At 42.0% G+C, this 20,131-nt stretch overlaps 1 protein-coding gene across 1 annotated transcript in view; it reads right to left on the bottom strand.

Moving 5' to 3' along the window:
• Positions 1 to 12,294: 12,294 nt before the first annotated feature.
• LOC126356169 (odorant receptor 43a-like) overlaps positions 12,295 to 20,131 on the bottom strand; it is a 90,401-nt gene continuing 82,564 nt past the window's right edge. Inside the window, exons 6-7 of the mRNA XM_050006970.1 lie at positions 16,736 to 16,891; positions 12,295 to 12,354 (exon numbers count right to left, since the gene is read on the bottom strand). Of these exons, the coding sequence (XP_049862927.1) occupies positions 12,295 to 12,354; positions 16,736 to 16,891 (216 nt within the window). The remainder of the gene's footprint in view (positions 12,355 to 16,735; positions 16,892 to 20,131) is intronic.

Below are 20,131 nucleotides of genomic sequence, written 5' to 3'. Positions count from 1 at the left end.
CTACAACTATTTACATGACATACATTATACAGTATATTATATACAAACTTTGAATGACGCGCGTGCGCCGTAAAAGTTGTTTGTTGGCAAAATAGAGAGCGCGCATGAGCAAAAGCGTCTATGTGACTCCGGCACTGCCGTTATATCGTAAATTTAGATCACGCGGCACAGTATTGCAGTTCATATTGTTCGTGTGCGCGCGCACTTCTTAGTTGTTGCATTAAGAAAATATTCCACCAAGATTACATATGAAGAGTACATTCTATCATAGGTAACTTAATTTTAAAATTACAATATTTGTTATAATACAACACAACTTTAGATTGTTGAATGTTCCTAGTTACACAGTATTGCATTGAAATGCTTCAAAGAAAAATGTCTATTTGTTTCAGGTGCGTTGACCTATACACATTACAGTCGTTGTGATGCAGTTCGTTGTGACAAAGAGCATTGTTTATTACAGATCGGACGTGACCCGTCGAGTAATTGGTCCATATGCAGTTCGTTTTCAGTATTCCGAGGAAGCTTGGTTGCAGAACCTCGGACGGCACATAGCTGGCGTCGATCCTTGGACAGTCCAGGTAAGTGTGTCCGTCACATTTCGAGAACATTCCGTTCCCAGAAGTTCCAACCAAAATTCTTCCACTCGTCGTGTTGTTTTCTGGACAGGTACGTTGTGACCATTTAATCCAGTTAACATCTAGAAGTTAGGTACTGTAGTAATGTCACTAGACGATGAACCAATTATGCACGTCACATTTTCAGTTTTCCTTTTAAAATGTAGCTCACCTAAATGTTCGTAGTTGCTTATCAAAGAAATCGTTCATCGCGTTTACGAAGGTACGATGCATGATGAATGTCATTAACAGTTACATTCACATAGGTTTCTGCGTAGTTGCAGACTTAATGATGTACGTTAATGTCCGTGAACAGTGGTTCACTACGAATTTTTTTCTTAAGGTTTTCACACTTTGGCACTCGTTATCGTTGAAATTTTCACATAGTAAGTTACATTATACATCATTTAAAAAAAAACATAAGTAATCATACTTACACACGTCACATATTTTCTTAGCATAAACATAATACAGTTACACACAAACATGTTTACATCATCATTACATAGCTATAAATTATGACATTATGTCACATTTGATTACATGAATTGCAGATATTTACGTTCTCTTTAATGGTTGTCCTGGGATTTTATAGATTTTTTTTACGTCATCTGAAATTAAGGTAGGTTAGACACAACAATGATTACATCAGTAGGTAAGACAGGCGTTTTCACTACTCAATAAATATTCAAAATAATAAGAGACCGGAAACTGTTAGATTCCTCGAGTTTTATGCGTGTGTGTATAGTGTCTGTGTGGCTTTGGCTACTGGCAGATGCTTTTCTTGCTGAGAGATGTGCGTCTAATCTATTTCTAGAAGTAAAAGGTCCCTTCACAGATGACGTCTGTCGGTTCGTCAGGTGTCATACCAAGTCAATGGTACCTACAGTCACGAATGTTCCGTGAAAAATTAATATATTATTCACTGATACGTAATTAAAACTTTTATCTTAATATTCAGTATTCTTGGTATTGCCGAGGCGTTGAAAGAAAAGTTCTTCTGTCTTCAACTGCGTCGCTGATACAGCTGAAATGAAAATTTCTATACTACTTGTTATCTATGTTGTAGCAAACAGAGTTTTGTGAGTTGCTTAGCAATGTTTTCATGGATATGACTTTGACATTATTTAGCATGAAATGCTCTAAGATCTCGGTGTGCGTATAGCCCAATAATTTTGTTAGTTCTAGGATGTTGTAACAGATACGCACCAGGATGCGGTATGTTAACAATAATATAAGGTCCTTCATATAGCAGACGCCACTTAGCATTGCGTCGTTTGAGTGCTACAGACTTATGATGAGTACGAAGTCATACAAGCATTCCTGACTTGAATTTTTGTTTTCTTTTTATTATGTTTGTGTGATGTTTGTTTCGTATCTGTGCGGGATGTGTCAGTGTAGTCTGACAACTTAGATAATGGTTCTATCCATTGATCGTTCTGTTTGCAATTGAACATGATCGCTTTAAGTGTGTGATTTGTATTGTAAATATTTAAGTTATTGTGTACGTCTTCGAAAAGACTTAGGTAATTAGTGTGTTTTGATGAAATATAGGTCCTCATGAATCGGTTTAGTTCTCGGAAAAGTCTCTCAGTCGCGTTACATTGTGGACTAAACCTTGAAATAAATATACTTTTAATGTTATTGTCCTTCAAGAAATTTCTCCATTTGTACCCAGAGTTGTATGCTGCATTATCTGACAGAATTGCTTTAGGTTTTCCCACGTGCGTCAGGTAATCACTTGAGAATCTTCGTATTATAGAATTTGCAGTGGCGGATTTTAAAGCATAAAGTTTTACATGGTCATAAAATACATCGTGAAAAGCTAAGATATATTTGACGCCTCCAGAGCTTGCTGGATGCGGTCCACTGATGTCAGTACACAGAATTTCAAGGGGTTTACTCGGTAAAATAGAATGTAAATCTGTTTTTGTGGATAAATTCTGAGGTTTTGATTTTTGACATATGACACGTTTTCAGTTCCCTGTAAATATTTCTTCTCATGTTGCTAAAATAACAGTATGTGCTGAGCTTTGCCAAACACTTTTTCGTCCCAAAATGACCCCAAACTAAGTGTGTGTGCCAAATCAAATTAGTTTCAGACTCTGGGAATGCATACACACCGGGACTGATAAGATTTGGCACATTTTTGTATACACACCAGTTAGTAGCATTTGGATGTCTTCGATAAAATAATACATCATTGTGTAACTTGTAATACTTAGTCAAAGGATGATTGTGTTTTTCTACCAGTAATGTTATTATCTTATACCAATGAGGATCAGACTTTTGTAATTTACCCATGTTTCTGCACATATCAATATAATATTGGTGATACTGCTTGTCTTGTATTAAGAGAATCCTGTAGTCATTTATATTTTCTAAGTCACTGTTGGTTTCATTCATACCTTGTGGAAGTCTAGACAAAGCGTCGGCAGTGGTGTTGTCCTTACCTTTTATGTACTTAATTTCAAAAACGTAGTTCTGAAGAGAAACTGCCCATCGTGATAGTCTAAGATGTACAAGTTTACAAGTTAACAAAAATATCAGGGCCTGGTGATCGGTATAAATTACTGTATGTTTGCAAATTAAATAATAATTGATTTTCTTGAATGCCCAGACTATGGAAAGTGTTTCTAACTCAGTAGTGGAGTATGTATGCTCACTTTCACTTAGAGTACGACTTGCAAAACCCATAATTCTTATCTGTTCTTTTCTTTATTATTTACAACTTGAAATAAGAAACAGCCCAAGCCAGAACATGAAGCGTCACAAATCATACAAAAATCTAAATTGGAATCTGGATGGCTCAATATGTTTGCATTCACTAAAGCATGTTTAATTGTATTAAAGTCATTCTGGCACTGTTCCGACCAGATCCAAACTTGATTCTTTCTGAGTAGATTTAACATATGTTTACTGTTCAAAAGTGGTTGTGGTAAAAGAAGTCTGAAAAATGAACATAGCCCAAGGAATGCTTTTAATTGCTTTCTTGTTCGAGGGCTAGGAAAGTTTCTGATAGCATCTAATTTACTGGGATCAGGACGTAAGCCCTGTGAATTAATGATATGTCCTAAATATTTTATCTCACTGCAACCAAATTTTGATTTTCTAAGATTAGGTGTGACTCCAGCTTCTGAAAATTTTTCTAACATTATTTGAAGTGTGTCAATGTGTTCATTCCAAGACTGCGTAGCTATCAGTATATCATCTACATAGTGTGTGACTGTCTCAACTAAATCATCGCCAAGCACGGTATCCAGGGCTGTAATGAATACTCCAAAACTGACATTCAATCCGAAGGGTAGAACACAAAACTGATAGGTTCACCCCCCCGAACATAAATGCAGTATATTTCCGAGAATCAGGAGTGATACCTACTTGCCAAAATGAATTAGCGAGATCTATTGTGGAAAAATATTTTGGATCTAGAAATTTCTGTAATTGCTCTTCTACATTTTCGGGTTTTGTGTGAACTGGTAAAATTATTTCGTTTATTGCTCGTGCGTCTAACTCTAGCCTAATGTTACCATTTGGTTTTTTGACAACAAGTAGAGGACTACAGTAAGGTGAGGTGGATGGTTCAATGACTTTCCAGTCTAACATTTGTTTCCGTTCTAGCCACACAGCAGGTCGTTGAGATAACGGTACGTCATATGTCTTGTGGTAGAAGATATTGTGAGGCTTAACTTCAATTTTGTAGACAAACGTGTTGGTAACACCTAATCGTTTGGTAAAAACTTGTAAATATTTGGATAGCACTTCCTGTAGTTTCATACGTACACTGAGAGCTGTAGCTTCATTTATCTTATGATCAATCAATGTTTTCAAGTCCATTCGTTCTGTGTCAGATGAGTGTGTGTGCGTGTCTTGAATGTCATTGTCAAGTACTAACTGAACCTTGTACCCTGTACAGTGTTTGTCATGCTTTAGAGTTCTCCTGTCCAAATCAATAATAATTACACTGCCTTTATCATTTAAAATACATTTACCTTTGGAGAAATCTATAATGCAGTCCTTCTCGCTCATAATATCAAATCCTAATATGCAATTTGTCACAAGGTTTTGTACAACCAGGAATGGCCATTGTACAGTTCCATTACCTATTTTAATGTTTACAAAAACTTGCTAACTTGCTTCTTAACGCTACATGACTTATTACCTAGAGCAGTAGTTATTTTACAGTTTTTGGCGGGAAACTCAGGCACAGGCTCCAATTCACACATCTTTTCATAGAAATGAAAACACAAAACGCTCACAGCTGCACCTGTATCTAAGATAATAGTAGTTGGAATCCCACCTACTACACCAGTAGTAGAGGCTAAAACAATTTCATTTGTGTTTGAACGACATTGTGCACTGTCTTGCTAAAGTTCATCAGATACATTCTCATTGTGGTTGTATCTTATAAATCAAACAGGTAGTTTTTGTTGACAATTATTAGGCATATCAATATTTTGTTGTTCAATGGTGGTGTCAAATAACCCCAAGAATTCTTCAGTTACGACCTGGGGCATAGAAGTGACTGTTTCTAGTTTGTTGTATTAGCATTTGTATTAGGTACTGACACAGATTTAGGTTGTGTATCCGGTGTCACTTCTATTATATTCACATTCGGATGTTGCCTGTTGTGATCTCCAAACTTTTGCGGTTGTTGTTGCAGTTGCGCATTATGATTTACCTGTCGGTCGTAAGGTATGCTCCAATTTTGTCCTGGTGGCTGCTGTAGTATAGCAGTGTTTGAATGAAAGTAGTGATCGCTACGAGTCCAGCCTTGATGCTGTCTTGGCTCGTAGTTATTACTGTTTAACTGTTGTTTGTATTGGAATACGCGTATTGATTTTGATTTCCGTATTGAGACGGCATGTGACTTTGCAGTTTTTGCTGTACCGCGTATCCAACTGTCGGCGCGCCAGAATTGAGTTGGCAGGCCTCCATGTTTTGCATACCACTAGTATAAACATTGTGCTTGCTGTTTTCCCGCGCAAAGCGCTGATCTTCTAGTCACATGTCAACCGAATCTAAAGCTGTTAAAAATAATCTGGATCGTCATCCGGAATATGTAAGAGTTTTTCTTTAATGTTGAAAGGCAATTTTGCCTTCAACGCACGGAATATATCACGTGTTGCGACTGGTTCGTCCAAAAAATGTCCCATGTTCAAGTATTTTACAAAATATCTGCGTAAGTTACCATTTTTACTGTTAAAAGTTTCAGTTTCTAAAATTTGTCTTCTGAGTCGCTCCAGGACGGATTGCGACCAGAATTTGTTCAGAAAGGCACGATCAGACTCACTGTACGTGGTACATACGTCAGCTTGACTGTATGCCCAGACAGCTGCATCGCCTTGGATGTAACCGAAAATATATGAAATCTTTTTCCGGTCACTCCAAGTGCGTGGAAATGCATTACTAAAAGATTTAAGAAAAATCGCCGGATGAATGGTTCGCTTTTCTGGGATAAAAGTCTGAAATTGCCTGTGTTTTATTAAGCTTTCTTCTTCCTTTGCATTATGATATGGATTTGTTCCACTGTAATTACTGTAATGTTCAGATGGCGAGTAATTTACGAGAATGTTCCTGTGGTTTACCATGATAATGGCTTGTGTCTGTGTTTGCACGACGTGGTATGTGTTGTTGTCGTGGTGTGTTTTGTTCTTGTGCGTTTGTTGTGTGCGGTCTGTGTGCGTCATACTCGTATGTATATTGATTTCTGAACTGTACATTTTGACTGACATTTTCGTTACATGCAGACTGTGGTTGATGGTGAATTGTGTCATTGGTGCAGTGACAGACTGTACTGCGTCACTAACCAGCTGTTTGTTATTAGTGATGTATTCCGCTACGGAGTCGTGCACAATTGTTGGTAAATTTTCTCGTATGCATCTATCAAAATGTTTGTCTTTGTTCTCTACCCAATCATGAAGTTCTTGGTACCAGCACGTAGCGTAGCTTAAACCATGCCAGACAACGTGATCAGACTGATCCGCATTTCGTTGAGGGTTATAACGTTCTTCCTTCGAGCCCTTCAATTAGGTGATGGTTATACGTAAATAAAACAAAGTATAAGAAAACACAAAACGCTTTTGTTTACTCGACAGTGTGAATGAATTCGCCCGAAGAGTGACAGATAGCCAGACGTAGTTGGCGTGCTACTCATCGTATTTATGCTGGTGTGGCAATTTCCTGTCATACGAACGCTCTGGAAGAAGAGATGAGCATCTGTTGCAGGTAAGCCACAATAAGATAAAAGTAGGTGGGCAACAAGCACCAACCTTTATTTGAACAATACATATTTAAATAATCATCATGATTGTATATAAGTTTCAGTAGTTTTCCCACCTTAGGGACGGTTCAGTACAAGAACTACATAATACGGAAGACTTTTTTTTCAGAACCTTATCTGGCACTGGCTTGCGATTATTGAGCTTCTGTTACTAATGACATTGTGAAAAAACGTCTAGAATTTTTCCACAGTATTATATCTCAAATTCTATTCCATTCCGTTGATAATAATGAATCTAGCCACCTAACTGGGAGCTGTGGTATATGATGACAAAAAACATTTCTAAATATTTCAGTAGATTTTATACATTTCATCTTAAGCGAATTTTCAGAACCAATTACGGAGCGAATGGCGACTTATTAACAAACGGGCCGCCTAGTGTGGAGGGACGGAATTCAGATCCTTGTCGCACCATCCTCTTCGATTCTGACCTAGATCACTTATAGCAAATGTCGTGTCTTTACCTTTGTGAACTGCACGAGAGGTTTCCGTCAATATACTTGTTCTTTCCCTGATTGTAACATTTCTATAGTGACTTTAGCATCTACAAGACATTAAATCGTAATATATATTCCTTCTCTTTTCCAGAAACAAGAAATAGCTTTTTCGGGAGCTTTATTGTAACTACTCGTCTGAGTGAATAATAACTTCGATACACTGTATAGTTTTAAGGTGAAGGATCAGTAGATACAAGCTTTATTTCTATCAACTGAATTTCAATTGTTAAAAATAAGAGTGGGTTATGGGTCAAATAACAAAAAGGGACCGATTGGTAGGACATGTTCTGAGGCATCAAGGGATCACAAATTTAGCATCGGAGGGCAGTGTGGAGGGTAAAAATCATACAGGGAGACCAAGAGATGAATACTCTAAGCAGATTCAGAAGGACGTAGGTTGCAGTAAGTACTGAGAGATGAAGAAGCTTGCACAGGATGGAGTAGCACGGAGAGCTGTATCAAACCAGTCTCAGTACTGAAGACCACAACAAGAACAACATATCGGTCAAATGGCTCTGAGCACAATGGGACTTAATTGCTGAGGTCATCAGTCCCCTAGAACTTAGAACTACTTAAACCTGACTAACCTAAGGACATCACACACATCCATGCCCGAGACAGGATTCCAACCTGTGACCGTAGCTGTTGCGCGGTGCCAGACTGTAGCGCCTATAACTGCTCGGCCACTCTTGCCGGCTGTGGGTTATGATAAGGTATTATGATGTTATTGCTTTGTTGTCGTGTTTCCAATATTTAGTGGTGAAATGGCAGCAAACTAAAACTTCATACAATTTTATTGATTAATCATTCTCGATTTGTCAATATTTCACAGTACCATGTTGGAGGTTTGCCGTATTTGAACAAGTAAAGAAGACTGCCATACATGTTATAGCTATAGAGAACAGCTGATATCGTTCTTGCTGCTTTACTCCAGTCTTTCTGGACTTCCGCAGTTAAAGTAGCACGTATTCCTCTCAAAGCATGCTTCTTATCTACGTGACACTGCTTTTAAAATGATAGTGTACTACATATGAAATGAATCCTAACTCTGCTATATTTTTTGCTGAAGTCAATGAAGCCAAATGAGAGCAATCAGGTTCCTGCTCCAGCTGCCACAGACAATAACTTTTGATTAAACGTTCAAAGTATGATTAAGTAGTAGACAAGTCGGTGAGCTCTAAATTAGTAAATACCAAACAATGTGTAGGTAAGAATTGAGAAAAGCGTAAAAGAATAAATCCGAGACTGGTATTTCACAACAACATTTGAACATACGTCCAGTGGTATAATCTTTTGCATATACAACTTTTATGAACAATGCAAAGAGGGCGTTACTATATTCGTTCCCCAAATATTCTGTCACGTGGCAAACAGCTTGGAGCAACCTTTTTATTTCTTCCTAATCTGCAATGAACGATGTTTTGTCTTATTTGGAAAAAATGACAAGTGTGATGAAAATGAGGAGAAAACTTGAATATTTGTTATCTGATGTGGCTTTGAACTGTTGTCTACTACTTCATACACGACTGAAAGGAGAGGTTGGCTTCAGAGTGGTGTTGCAACTGTCGTCATTGGAAAGCTGGACAGGAGCAGAAATGATTAGCAAACAAGTTAACACAGTAAACAGAAGATTTACGTAAACTTTATCTCTCCAAGCGTGTAAAGACTCATTGCAGATAACGCTGCAAGGAGCAGACTCCAGCTGTCTGTGTCAACAAGGAACAGGCGCCCTGCACTGCAACACGAACGATGGTGCCGGAGCCCCGACTGGGCGGCGTCTGCATAGCATTGTGTAGCGAAGAGGCTCCAAGAGCGAGTGGAACGTCTGGCTGCCGTCGGCCGTCCTACAGTGTGCTGGTAGTGGCCGCTCATGGTACGGAGCTGCTTAAGGCGTTGCTCAGTTAGCGCGCACCACAGGGTCTGCCAGATCCTGCACAACCTCTATTGGCCTCTGACAGACACTTGCAATTCCCTTGTCAACTTTCTGAAGCTATGGGGTGCTATCGATACGTGATAGTACAGGAATACTACTAAATTTCTCCAGAGGAAAAGTAATGAACGAAAGTTTCAGTAGGAAATGTATTTTTTACTCTGGTTTTAAATCTGTTAGAATCGACTATAGTCATTGCTATTGCTAGTGATTATTGTTTCTCGTATTCGGAGACATTGATGAAATGTGGACCACATTGTTGTAGACAGCCTGCTTTTACGGTCAAACTACTTGTGTCCTTAGCAACCTGCTGGCAATAGAGAAAAGAGAATTTTCAGTTTCGTGTCCAATAAGTGACATAAAATTTATTTTCTTCTTGTCCAATTTTGTTCAATAAACTGTTGTCAACTAACCAATGAAGTAATTTTGCACCAGTGAGAGGTATCAGTCGTGAACACATAAATATGTTCTATATGATATTACACGTCTCGAGTTAAGTACGACTTCCTTTAGTCCATAACTAGAGCAGTTCAGGCCCTCTAGGCACCATAACTTGCCCTGACATGAACAAACACCGGTTAAATATTTCTGTTATTTTACTAGGAAATTCTTAGACTGCTGATTTTTCTCTCTTTCAGCGCTTGTGTTTGTTTTGCTCTTACTTGCATTAGGACACATTGTCGGACAACAGACTGCAGCCTGATAATTAATACACCCAAATGGTTAAAAACAAAACCAACAACACAGTTTTACCATAACCATTACGTTTGTTACTTACTGGTGTTTTAGAGTTATGTGCTGAAATAACGTGCACAAGTTTTCTCCTCTAGTCGTTATAAATAATTCGGGTATGACACCCAAGTGTTTCATTGAGTGCTTCTTCCAGTCGCAGAGTGTGCGGAACACCTATGCTGCAGAACACTGTAAACTACACAGCCAGAATGGTGATGCTGTGGTCGTACTTCCTCTGACCTTTCGGCGCCCCAAACTGCGGCGCACGAAGGGTTTGGTTGAGTAACTTCACTACGGAAATGCAGTGCATTTGTATTTCCGTAAGGCGTTAATACAGTTTTTAGCGTCGTGGTAACACAAATATATACGTTGTACATACTATTGGTTACTTCTCTAACATACGACTGAGCTTTTTAGGATATATTAGTACGCATAGATATATTTCAACCCCAAACGTAGACTCTCAGCCACCTTACTCCGAAACTTGAGAAACTTTGCAGGGCTGTTGAATGCACGTCTCCTGTTGCGTCGGGGTGTAGGAAGTTTCAGTTATTGCGGTCTTCGTCTCCCTGTCTTATATTTCGCTCATGTAGGTCTACTTGCAAACCAAAGACGCACACAAACTGAAATGAAAATCTTTACAAAACACTGATTTCTAATCATGTCTTGCTTAAAGCCTCTATGAAAGATCAGTGTTTTAAACTATTTCCTGAAAAGGCAACTTCTGGATACATTAACTGTCACACACACAAATACTGTTGACATATGTATGGACGCAGAACATGTAAAATGATACGGAAATACACTGAAGAGCCAAAAAACTGGTAAACCTGCCTAATATCAGGCAGGGCCCCCGCGGGCTCGCAGAAGTGTCATAACATGACGTGGAATGGGCTCGATTGACGTCTGAATTAGTGCTGTAGGGAAATGGCACAATGAATCTTGAAGAGTTGTCCATAAATCCAGAGCACGAGAGGGCGGCGATCTATTCTGAACAGCAAGTCACAAGGCATCCCAGATATGCTAAATAATGTTCATGTCGAGGGAGTGTTTAAACTCAGAAGACTGTTCCTGGAGACACTCTATAGCAATTCTGGACGTGTGGGGTGTCGCATTTTATCCTGCTGGAACTGCTCAATTTCGTCGAAATGGACAATGGGCATCAATGGATGCAAGTGATCAGACAGGATGCATACTTACGTGTCACCTCTCAAGACTCGTATCTAGACGTATCAGGGTTCCCATATCACTGCAACTGCACACACTCCACACCACTACAGAGCCTTCACCAGCTTGAACAGTCCGCTGCTGACGTGCAGGGTCCATGGATTCATGAGGTACACGTCTATCCACTCGATACAATCCGAAATGAGACTCATCCGACCAGGAAACATTCTTCCAGTCATCAACAGCCCAATGTCGGTGTTGACGCACCCAGGTGAGGCATAAAGCTTTGTGTCGTGCAGTCATCAAAGGTACACCAGTGGGCCTTCGGCGCCGAAAGCTCATATCGATGATGTTTCGTTGAATGGTTCGCACGTTGACACTTGTTGATGGCCCAACATTGAAATCTGCAGCAATTTGGTGAAGGACTGCACTTCAGTCAAGCTGAACGATTCTCTTCATCGTCGTTGGTCCCGTTCTTACAAGATCTTTTCCCGGTCACAGGGATGTTGGAGATTTGATGTTTTACCGGCTTCCTGATATTGACGGTCACTTGTGAAATTGTCGTACGGGAAAACCCCACCTCATCACTACCTCGGAAATGTTGTGTCCCATCGCTCGTGCGCGACTACAACACTACGTTCAAACTCACTTAAATCCTGATAAACTGCCATTTTAGCAACAGTAACCGATTTAACAACTGTGCTACACACTTGTCTGATATAGGCGTTGCCGACTGCAGCGACGTATTCTGACTCTTTACATATCTCTGTATTTGAATACGCATGCCTATACCAGTTTCTTTGGCGCTTCAGTGTACATTTCACGTATGAACTATATGCTTCGATTTCATATTAATTAAATAATCTTAATCAGTCGTCAAGAAGACTATGATACAAGCATTGGGTGATCTATTATCAACAGAGACTTGCTTTACGATCTGTTATTAACAGAGGCTTGATATTTGTTTATAGTTAACATTAAATTTTGCCGGTATAACTGTTTCTGCAGTTTTCTTGAAATGGGCAGGGTACTCGGAGTGTTCTTCAGGTCTGTCTCTTCGGTGCCGCTTCATTCGCTTCTATGCACGTGATACAGCATATTCAATAAACCATACGTTCCGTTCAAGACCTGTGAAGAAAGAAAATTAACTGATATATTGCTATCATTACGTGTCTCATACATGAAACCCGGAAAACAATTTGTCTTCATTATATCTAAGCTCGTTACGAAACAAACGATACCAGCTTTCAACCTTCTGAAACCCATACTTTTGCCACCAAGGGACCCACATCATTCAAGTAAGAAAACGATTGTCTCTGGTAAGTGCACTTCAAAAGCTAGATGAAATTTAGGAATTTTAAATTAAGCCATATATATTTCCAAAATTTTTCTGGAACGTGACTGTATCAATAGTTCATCTACGTGCACTTAAACAGTTTCGAAAAGTTTCATACACAGCATGTTCCTGATGTCAGGTTTACTATTTCTACGAAAATGTAGGGACCGTAGTTAGTCGGTTCGTTACTAATTTCAGTGGAACTAGTTCACGAGATGAACAGTTACACGTTAACAGGAACATGTGTCCATTTCACCGTTTCTTTGGCGAATGAGTGATAGCAATGTACTGTGAGTGTGGTAATTACGCTTCCGGAAAAAAATTAGTACACCATTTTAGAAGTTTCCAATTAATTCAGATTTATTATTGCAACAGGACATATGGAGTACACGAAATTATTACGTTTACGGATCAATACCATAACCGGTTCTGAGGCACCACGTATCGATGAATGCTGATACACCCACGTCAGTACGTGTTGTAGCCTCCACGGCAGGCAATACAGGAGCTGCCTTCGGTATCCTCAGTTCGTACAGACGATGAATACTGCCCTGGGACACATCATGCATCACCTGCTCTACATGTTCACGTAGTTCTGTAAGATCTGTTGGTTGACGAGTCGCGCGCGTCGCTTCTCGTCCAATTGTATGTTGCAGTTCTGGACTGAAAGTCTGGAGATCGTGCTGGCCAGTGAAATTGCTGTATGCCTTGCAGAACACGTTGAGCTTCACTGGCAGTGTGCATTATCCTGCTGGAACAACACTTCTTGCTGCAAGAGTGGCAAAACATCGTGTCTAGCAACACCCTGCATGTACATAGCGCTACTTAGCACGGGTATGCGCCCCTTCCAGAAACACCAAAGCTGAACGAGAGTTCTAACTTAGCGCACCCTATACCATAATGTGTGGGTTGGGCAAGAGCGTCTTGGACGATCGCACTATACGAGACAGCGCTCATCAGGTCTACGTCGTACGCGTAAACGACATCACTTGCGTGAAGGCTCCCGTCTGGGGATACGCCGCGCCCACACGCCTACACCGTCTGCAGCTCATACAGAACAAAGTACTCAGAATCATACCCAATGCTCCGCGCTATACACGCAACGCGGATCTTCACGGGGAATATCGGCTAGATACCATCTCGCAGTTATTCCAAAAACTCTCTACATGACTGTATGCAAACACGAGACACTCGAATAACCCGTTTGTCCATTCTATGGGTAACTACGACCACAACCATAGATGGAAACATAACAGGCCAAAGAACTATTAGCAAGAAGCTAAACATCTATGGTCCACAGTACGCTAACACGACAGTACTGGCAAGCCCTGCAAAATAGCTACTCGATCCGTCGAAAACCAGGCAATCGCAGGGAAACCGTACTGTACACAGCACGCAAACCAGCCACACACACCCCCTACACCGTGATCTGATCTATGACCGATCGCCCACTAATGTATGACGACCTGAACTGTTGCAGGGGCGCAGCAGCTGCAGCAGGCCCTACAACGAGCACCCGCAACGACAAAGGTAACGATGCACGATACCTCGCACTAACATAACCACACCTTGCAATGCACTGTCGTAGCTAGCAAGCCGCTACTGCCCTTACTGCTCCTCCTACTGTCGCACTTTTCCCCTGGCGATTGCCTTGGCACTTTTTCCCCTCTGCCCTTACAAACCGCTACCCATCGATCGCTTTCGTCCACTTTCTGTCTCCTGATGGACCATGTCAATGAGTAATCCTATCCAGACCCTTGGACAACATCACAGCCCGCATCCTGTGACTCATAATTTGAAAACTAGCGTGTTATACGCAGGACCCAGTAGAACTTTTTGTTTCGTCACCACATTGATGTGGGCGTGGAGGGGCCCCATCCTATTGATATTGACTGCATGAAGGCAGAATCTGCCTTCATCGCTGAAGACCATAACACTCCATTCAATCTTCCAAGCGATCCTCTGACGGCACCAGTTGAATTGTGTATGTCTATCCCGTGGTGTGAGAGGAAGACAGCTATAGGTATGCGTGTCTTACTTAGTCCCACTGCTAACAATCGGTTTGCAACAATTCGTGTTGACACGTCTGGTCTTAGAAGCCCTCTTGTCTGTGCTGTGGTAGCTGTACGACCTGCCACTGCTGATCCAACAATACCGCGCTCCTAGCGGGCATCTGTCTATATCCTCGTCTACAGGTGTCGTTGCTGCAAGTCCAACAGATGAGGCTATTCTGCAAAAGGACCATCCCACCATTCGGAAGGGAACAATCTGACCACCTCCAAACTCGCTCGGTTGGCAATAGGAGGCACGTCTGCGTGGCATAATTGCCAGCCTGCTTCACATACACTCCTGGAAATTGAAATAAGAACACCGTGAATTCATTGTCCCAGGAAGGGGAAACTTTATTGACACATTCCTGGGGTCAGGTACATCACATGATCACACTGACAGAACCACAGGCACATAGACACAGGCAACAGAGCATGCACAATGTCGGCACTAGTACAGTGTATATCCACCTTTCGCAGCAATGCAGGCTGCTATTCTCCCATGGAGACGATCGTAGAGATGCTGGATGTAGTCCTGTGGAACGGCTTGCCATGCCATTTCCACTTGGCGCCTCAGTTGGACCAGCGTTCGTGCTGGACATGCAGACCGCGTGAGACGACGCTTCATCCAGTCCCAAACATGCTCAATGGGGGACAGATCCGGAGATCTTGCTGGTCTGGGTAGTTGACTTACACCTTCTAGAGCACGTTGGGTGGCACGGGATACATGCGGACGTGCATTGTCCCGTTGGAACAGCAAGTTCCCTTGCCGGTCTAGGAATGGTAGAACGATGGGTTCGATGCCAGTTTGGATGTACCGTGCACTATTCAGTGTCCCCTCGACGATCACCAGAGGTGTACGGCCAGTGTAGGAGATCGCTCCCCACACCATGAAGCCGGGTGTTGGCCCTGTGTGCCTCGGTCGTATGCAGTCCTGATTGTGGCGCTCACCTGCACGGCGCCAAACACGCATACGACCATCATTGGCACCAAGGCAGAAGCGACTCTCATCGCTGAAGACGACACGTCTCCATTCGTCCCTCCATTCACGCCTGTCGCGACACCACTGGAGGCGGGCTGCACGATGTTGGGGCGTGAGCGGAAGCCAGCCTAACGGTGTGCGGGACCGTAGCCCAGCTTCATGGAGACGGTTGCGAATGGTCCTCGCCGATAACCCAGGAGCAACAGTGTCCCTAATTTGCTGGGAAGTGGCGGTGCGGTCCCCTACGGCACTGCGTAGGATCCTACGGTTTTGGCGTGCATCCGTGCGTCGCTGCGGTCCGGTCCCAGGTCGACGGGCACGTGCACCTTCCGCCGACCACTGGCGACAACATCGATGTACTGTGGAGACCTCACGCCCCACGTGTTGAGCAATTCGGCGGTACGTCCACCCGGCCTCCCGCATGCCCACTATACGCCCTCGCTCAAAGTCCGTCAACTGCACATTAGGTTCACGTCCATGCTGTCGCGGCATGCTACCAGTGTTAAAGACTGCGATGGAGCTCCGTATGCCACGGCAAACTGGCTGACACTGACGGCGGCGGTGCACAAATGCTGCGCAGCTAGCGCCATTCGACGACCAACACCGCGGTTCCTGGTGTGTCCGCTGTGCCGTGCGTGTGATCATTGCTTGTACAGCCCTCTCGCAGTGTCCGGAGCAAGTATGGTGGGACTGACACACCGGTGTCAATGTGTTCTTTTTTCCATTTCCAGGAGTGTATTTGCACCACACAGAGCCTTCTGGCCGTGAGCACTGCCTATAAAAAGTAGACACACATAGCCCTCTGGTAGTTATGCCATTATTCAATCTGTCGCCGGACGACGTCTACTATACCCCAGGCGTCATATTCCGTCATCAGAACAAAATCGACGCCGTCTTTCCAGGTGTAAGTAAAGTTTTTTCCGGCAGTGTACTACCCCTTTGACGCACTAACTGATATGGTGCCTATGACCAGTGCTGCCATACAGTTTCCACGAATTATACACACTCGGCGTCTTTTCTTCCGCTGATGGCCCACATCGCGTGCAACTATAACAAGTGTTACTATTCACAGTAGCAGTAATTTCGCTGTAAACAGTCGTAATCGACAGTTTTTTACTAGATCTACGATAGTTCTTGACTCACCTGAAGCAACATCTGCTTGGACAGCTTGCACGTCTTGCCCACCGTTATCGCCATCGGACGCACAGTAACCATCATGAAGATGACCATGCTACGTTTGAAACGAGCGTCACCATCGACCCAGCCGCTGCTGAAAGCGGAGTAGACCAGCCTCTCGCTCTGGAACAGGTTTGTTACTCCTGTTACGAATAGCAACGACTATACAAAGAATATTTCACTTCCGTGTCTTTGCTAAAGGGGTGCAAACACTGTAAGCTCTATCATTGTGACGCCTATTCTTGACAAAGGGTAACAAAATAAAACAAATCTGGAATGTTCTTTTGGAATTTTGAGACAGCGTTATCTAAAAGCAAGGCAGTGTTATAAATCGTGACAGACATAATAATATGTGAAAGTGTAGCACCTCATTTTACTGTATGGCAAACAAAGTTGTTGGTAACGAGGAAATTCGCTACATATCGGCCAGAAGTAGACTCCAGATGAAGTGGGTCTTTTAGGAAGATATTTTGTATCGCACGAGCTTTCCAGGTAACTCTCATCTAAGGTTGGCCAGAGCCCTTGCTGATGTTACAGTTGCATTGTGCGGAGTCTATGGAACTCAATTAAGAAATATGGTGCCGAGTGCAGCAGAATTTTTCCTTGTGGGAAAGCTGCGGTTGAGAGGGCCTAGAAAAGGCGACTGCCAATGGGTAACCCCATGGTGGTACTCTTTCACATATGGTACGTGTCTCCAAGTACTCTCTGCGCAAAACTGAGGCGTTCGTGCGGCCAGCAAGATCCACAGATCTTTCCCCGGTAGAAATGTCGGGGACAATCTCGGACATCAACTCCCATTACCAGTATCGAGGACATCAAGAACCAGCTACGGCAATCGTGGTCCAGCTTGCCTCAGGAGACGGCACAACGGCTTTATGACATCCTCTCCAGCAGACTCAGCACATGTATGCAACCTAGAGAAAGAGCAGCGTCATACTGATAAGTGGCCTCTTCCTGCCAAGTTCTCTGTATGGCTGACACGATTTTATAATCACTGAACTAATGTAGCGTAACCCCTCAAGCTTTTTAGTTCCGTTTCCGCCTCTCCCTCTGAATGATTCACTTTTTTTGTCAGACTGTGTAATTAGGAAGAGAGCAGCAAACTTGATTGAAAACAAATTGAATTTTCGATAACATATTGGAGAGGGGCTTATTATCGCTGAAATATGTTTCTAGCTGTGGGACAGCGAATTTAAACGAGGTTCATACTGGAGTAACTTACTAGCTGGACGCAAGTCAATTTGTAGGAGCCAAATAAATATTATTTTGTTGTTCTATTCCTGTTCATTCGTACATGCATTTGCTTCCAGTAGTTGGTTTATCGTATTGTTTTAAGCTTTTGTTCGTTTTTTTTTTGTGGCCATTCTTGTCCTACAGATAACCTTTCTGTATTTCACTGATACAGGGAACGATCTCAGAGTTTCATGTTCATGGTAGTCAGAAGGCCAGGGAAAGTTTTGGAAGGTGATAAGCTTTCTCTCAAGAGGTTGTGAATGCTGAGGCTGTCGAATCTACTGTTGAATCTCCATTAAAGGAGGATAGATCAAAATCTGTCTGATGCCTTCGATTTATCGCGCATATGTTCGAGCGCGTATGTTCGAGAACGAATACGAGGCAGTAGAGAAAGTATATATTACAAGAGCAGAATGCTCAGACACTTGACCACGCTTAGCATCGCATGCGCAAACATGTGCCAACAGCTGTCTCTTACTGTCAGAGATATCATACTTTATTCGGGAGTAGCTTTTATTATCGATGTAAACATGCTCTTTTGATACACTTTTGTCTCTTGAAATAACTGCAACCAATTCATTATACGTGCAGTGAAACTATTCTTTTTTATAGTTAATCGTTTTGAACTACAGGGCGACAAATGACACTTCACCGATGTTTCAGTAAAAATATACATTTTTTACGATTATGATCCGTATATGGAACGTAATCCACGTAAACAGTAGAAGCTCTTTGACGTTTGAATCAAGGATCGTGTCAGGCTCCAGTTGAAAGGATCTTGTGCAGTCGGTGACAAAGATCGCTCACGTCATTGTTATGCGCAACTGCACAGTTTTACCGGCTAATAACAAATCATAACTTCCAAGAAGAGCTACCAACATACCGTCTATATATGTGAAGTCGAAAACCTATCCAAACTTCGTCAGACTGTTTTAGGTAGTGCGGGAGGCTGGTTTATTTATCTCTTATGTTTATTTGTTGTGTTCAATAAACTACCGAGAAAACGCTATTTAGTATGCACTATACTAATACAAATTACTTACAACTTATTATGATCATGTTACCAGAAAGGACTGTTTTAATAAAACAAAGTATCCAAAATTGTCACCAATTAGTAGGACAATACGCAGTTTCGGCATCGAAACGGTCTATCTCTACATTCAGTCAACATTCATTCTCAAGCAGCATTACAGGACTACCACGAAACCATGGAAACGTAGCAGTATGGGTAGAAACATAACAAAATTGAGTTAACAAATATTTCAGTTCCACAATTATGTCAGTGCAAACGACAGAAGTACAAAAACAGACACTAACAAATGAACAGTTCAGCGAGTAGCTGCCTTTAGATCTGCAGGGTACAGAACCACGGTAGCAGTAAAACCTATTGTCTTAGGTTTTCTTTATAGATTCTCGGTGTGGCTGCTAATGGTTTCTTCACAGAAGAGGTCAAAAAATTTGTCTCCAGCCAGATCTGTAAGGTGAACACTTTTCCACTATGCTGCCATGCAACCAGAGTGAACAGCCGTCCCTTGTTGAGCCAATCATAGCCAAGACGGAGAATTGGCAAGGTAAATGGCGAAATAAGCTGTAGTTTCTATTGGCACGAGCTTCCTGGACTAAAACCAAAAATTTACTACTTCTATGTCATTCTGTAAATGAGGATAGTTCAGAATATTTCATTGAATGACAAGAATATCGTGCATGAATTTAGCTGGGTTGTTCCGAACCAAACCAAGAAAGAAATCGACGGTCACATAGTCACCAGAGGTATTCTACAGTTTTGCCAATTCTCCTCTAAGCCAGTGACAGGCAGCTCACGGCTTCTAGGGCAATGTGAATCTTGAGCTGGCTAACATGGTGGGGAGCTCGCCCCTAGAAGACGGTGTCGGTGGCTGCCACTGCATCGACGGGGAGTACAAATACTTAGAATGGGGCATACAGTAAAGCCAAAAGGATAAATAGGCGTGGAGGCTAGACCCCTCACTGTTTAAACAACTGTGGAATAACATGAAAATTTAGGTATTGGTAAGGCAATAAATTTAAATGAAATGAGGTTGATGAAATAAATTAAACATTTAGAAATTAATTCTAAATGATGTTAACAGCATGTTCAAATCCTATCTTATG

Source organism: Schistocerca gregaria, chromosome 1 (assembly GCF_023897955.1).
Source record: "Schistocerca gregaria isolate iqSchGreg1 chromosome 1, iqSchGreg1.2, whole genome shotgun sequence".
In the NCBI taxonomy this organism is placed as follows: domain Eukaryota; kingdom Metazoa; phylum Arthropoda; class Insecta; order Orthoptera; family Acrididae; genus Schistocerca; species Schistocerca gregaria.
Note: the sequence above shows the minus strand (reverse complement) of the source record. Positions and strands in the feature narration are given on the sequence as shown.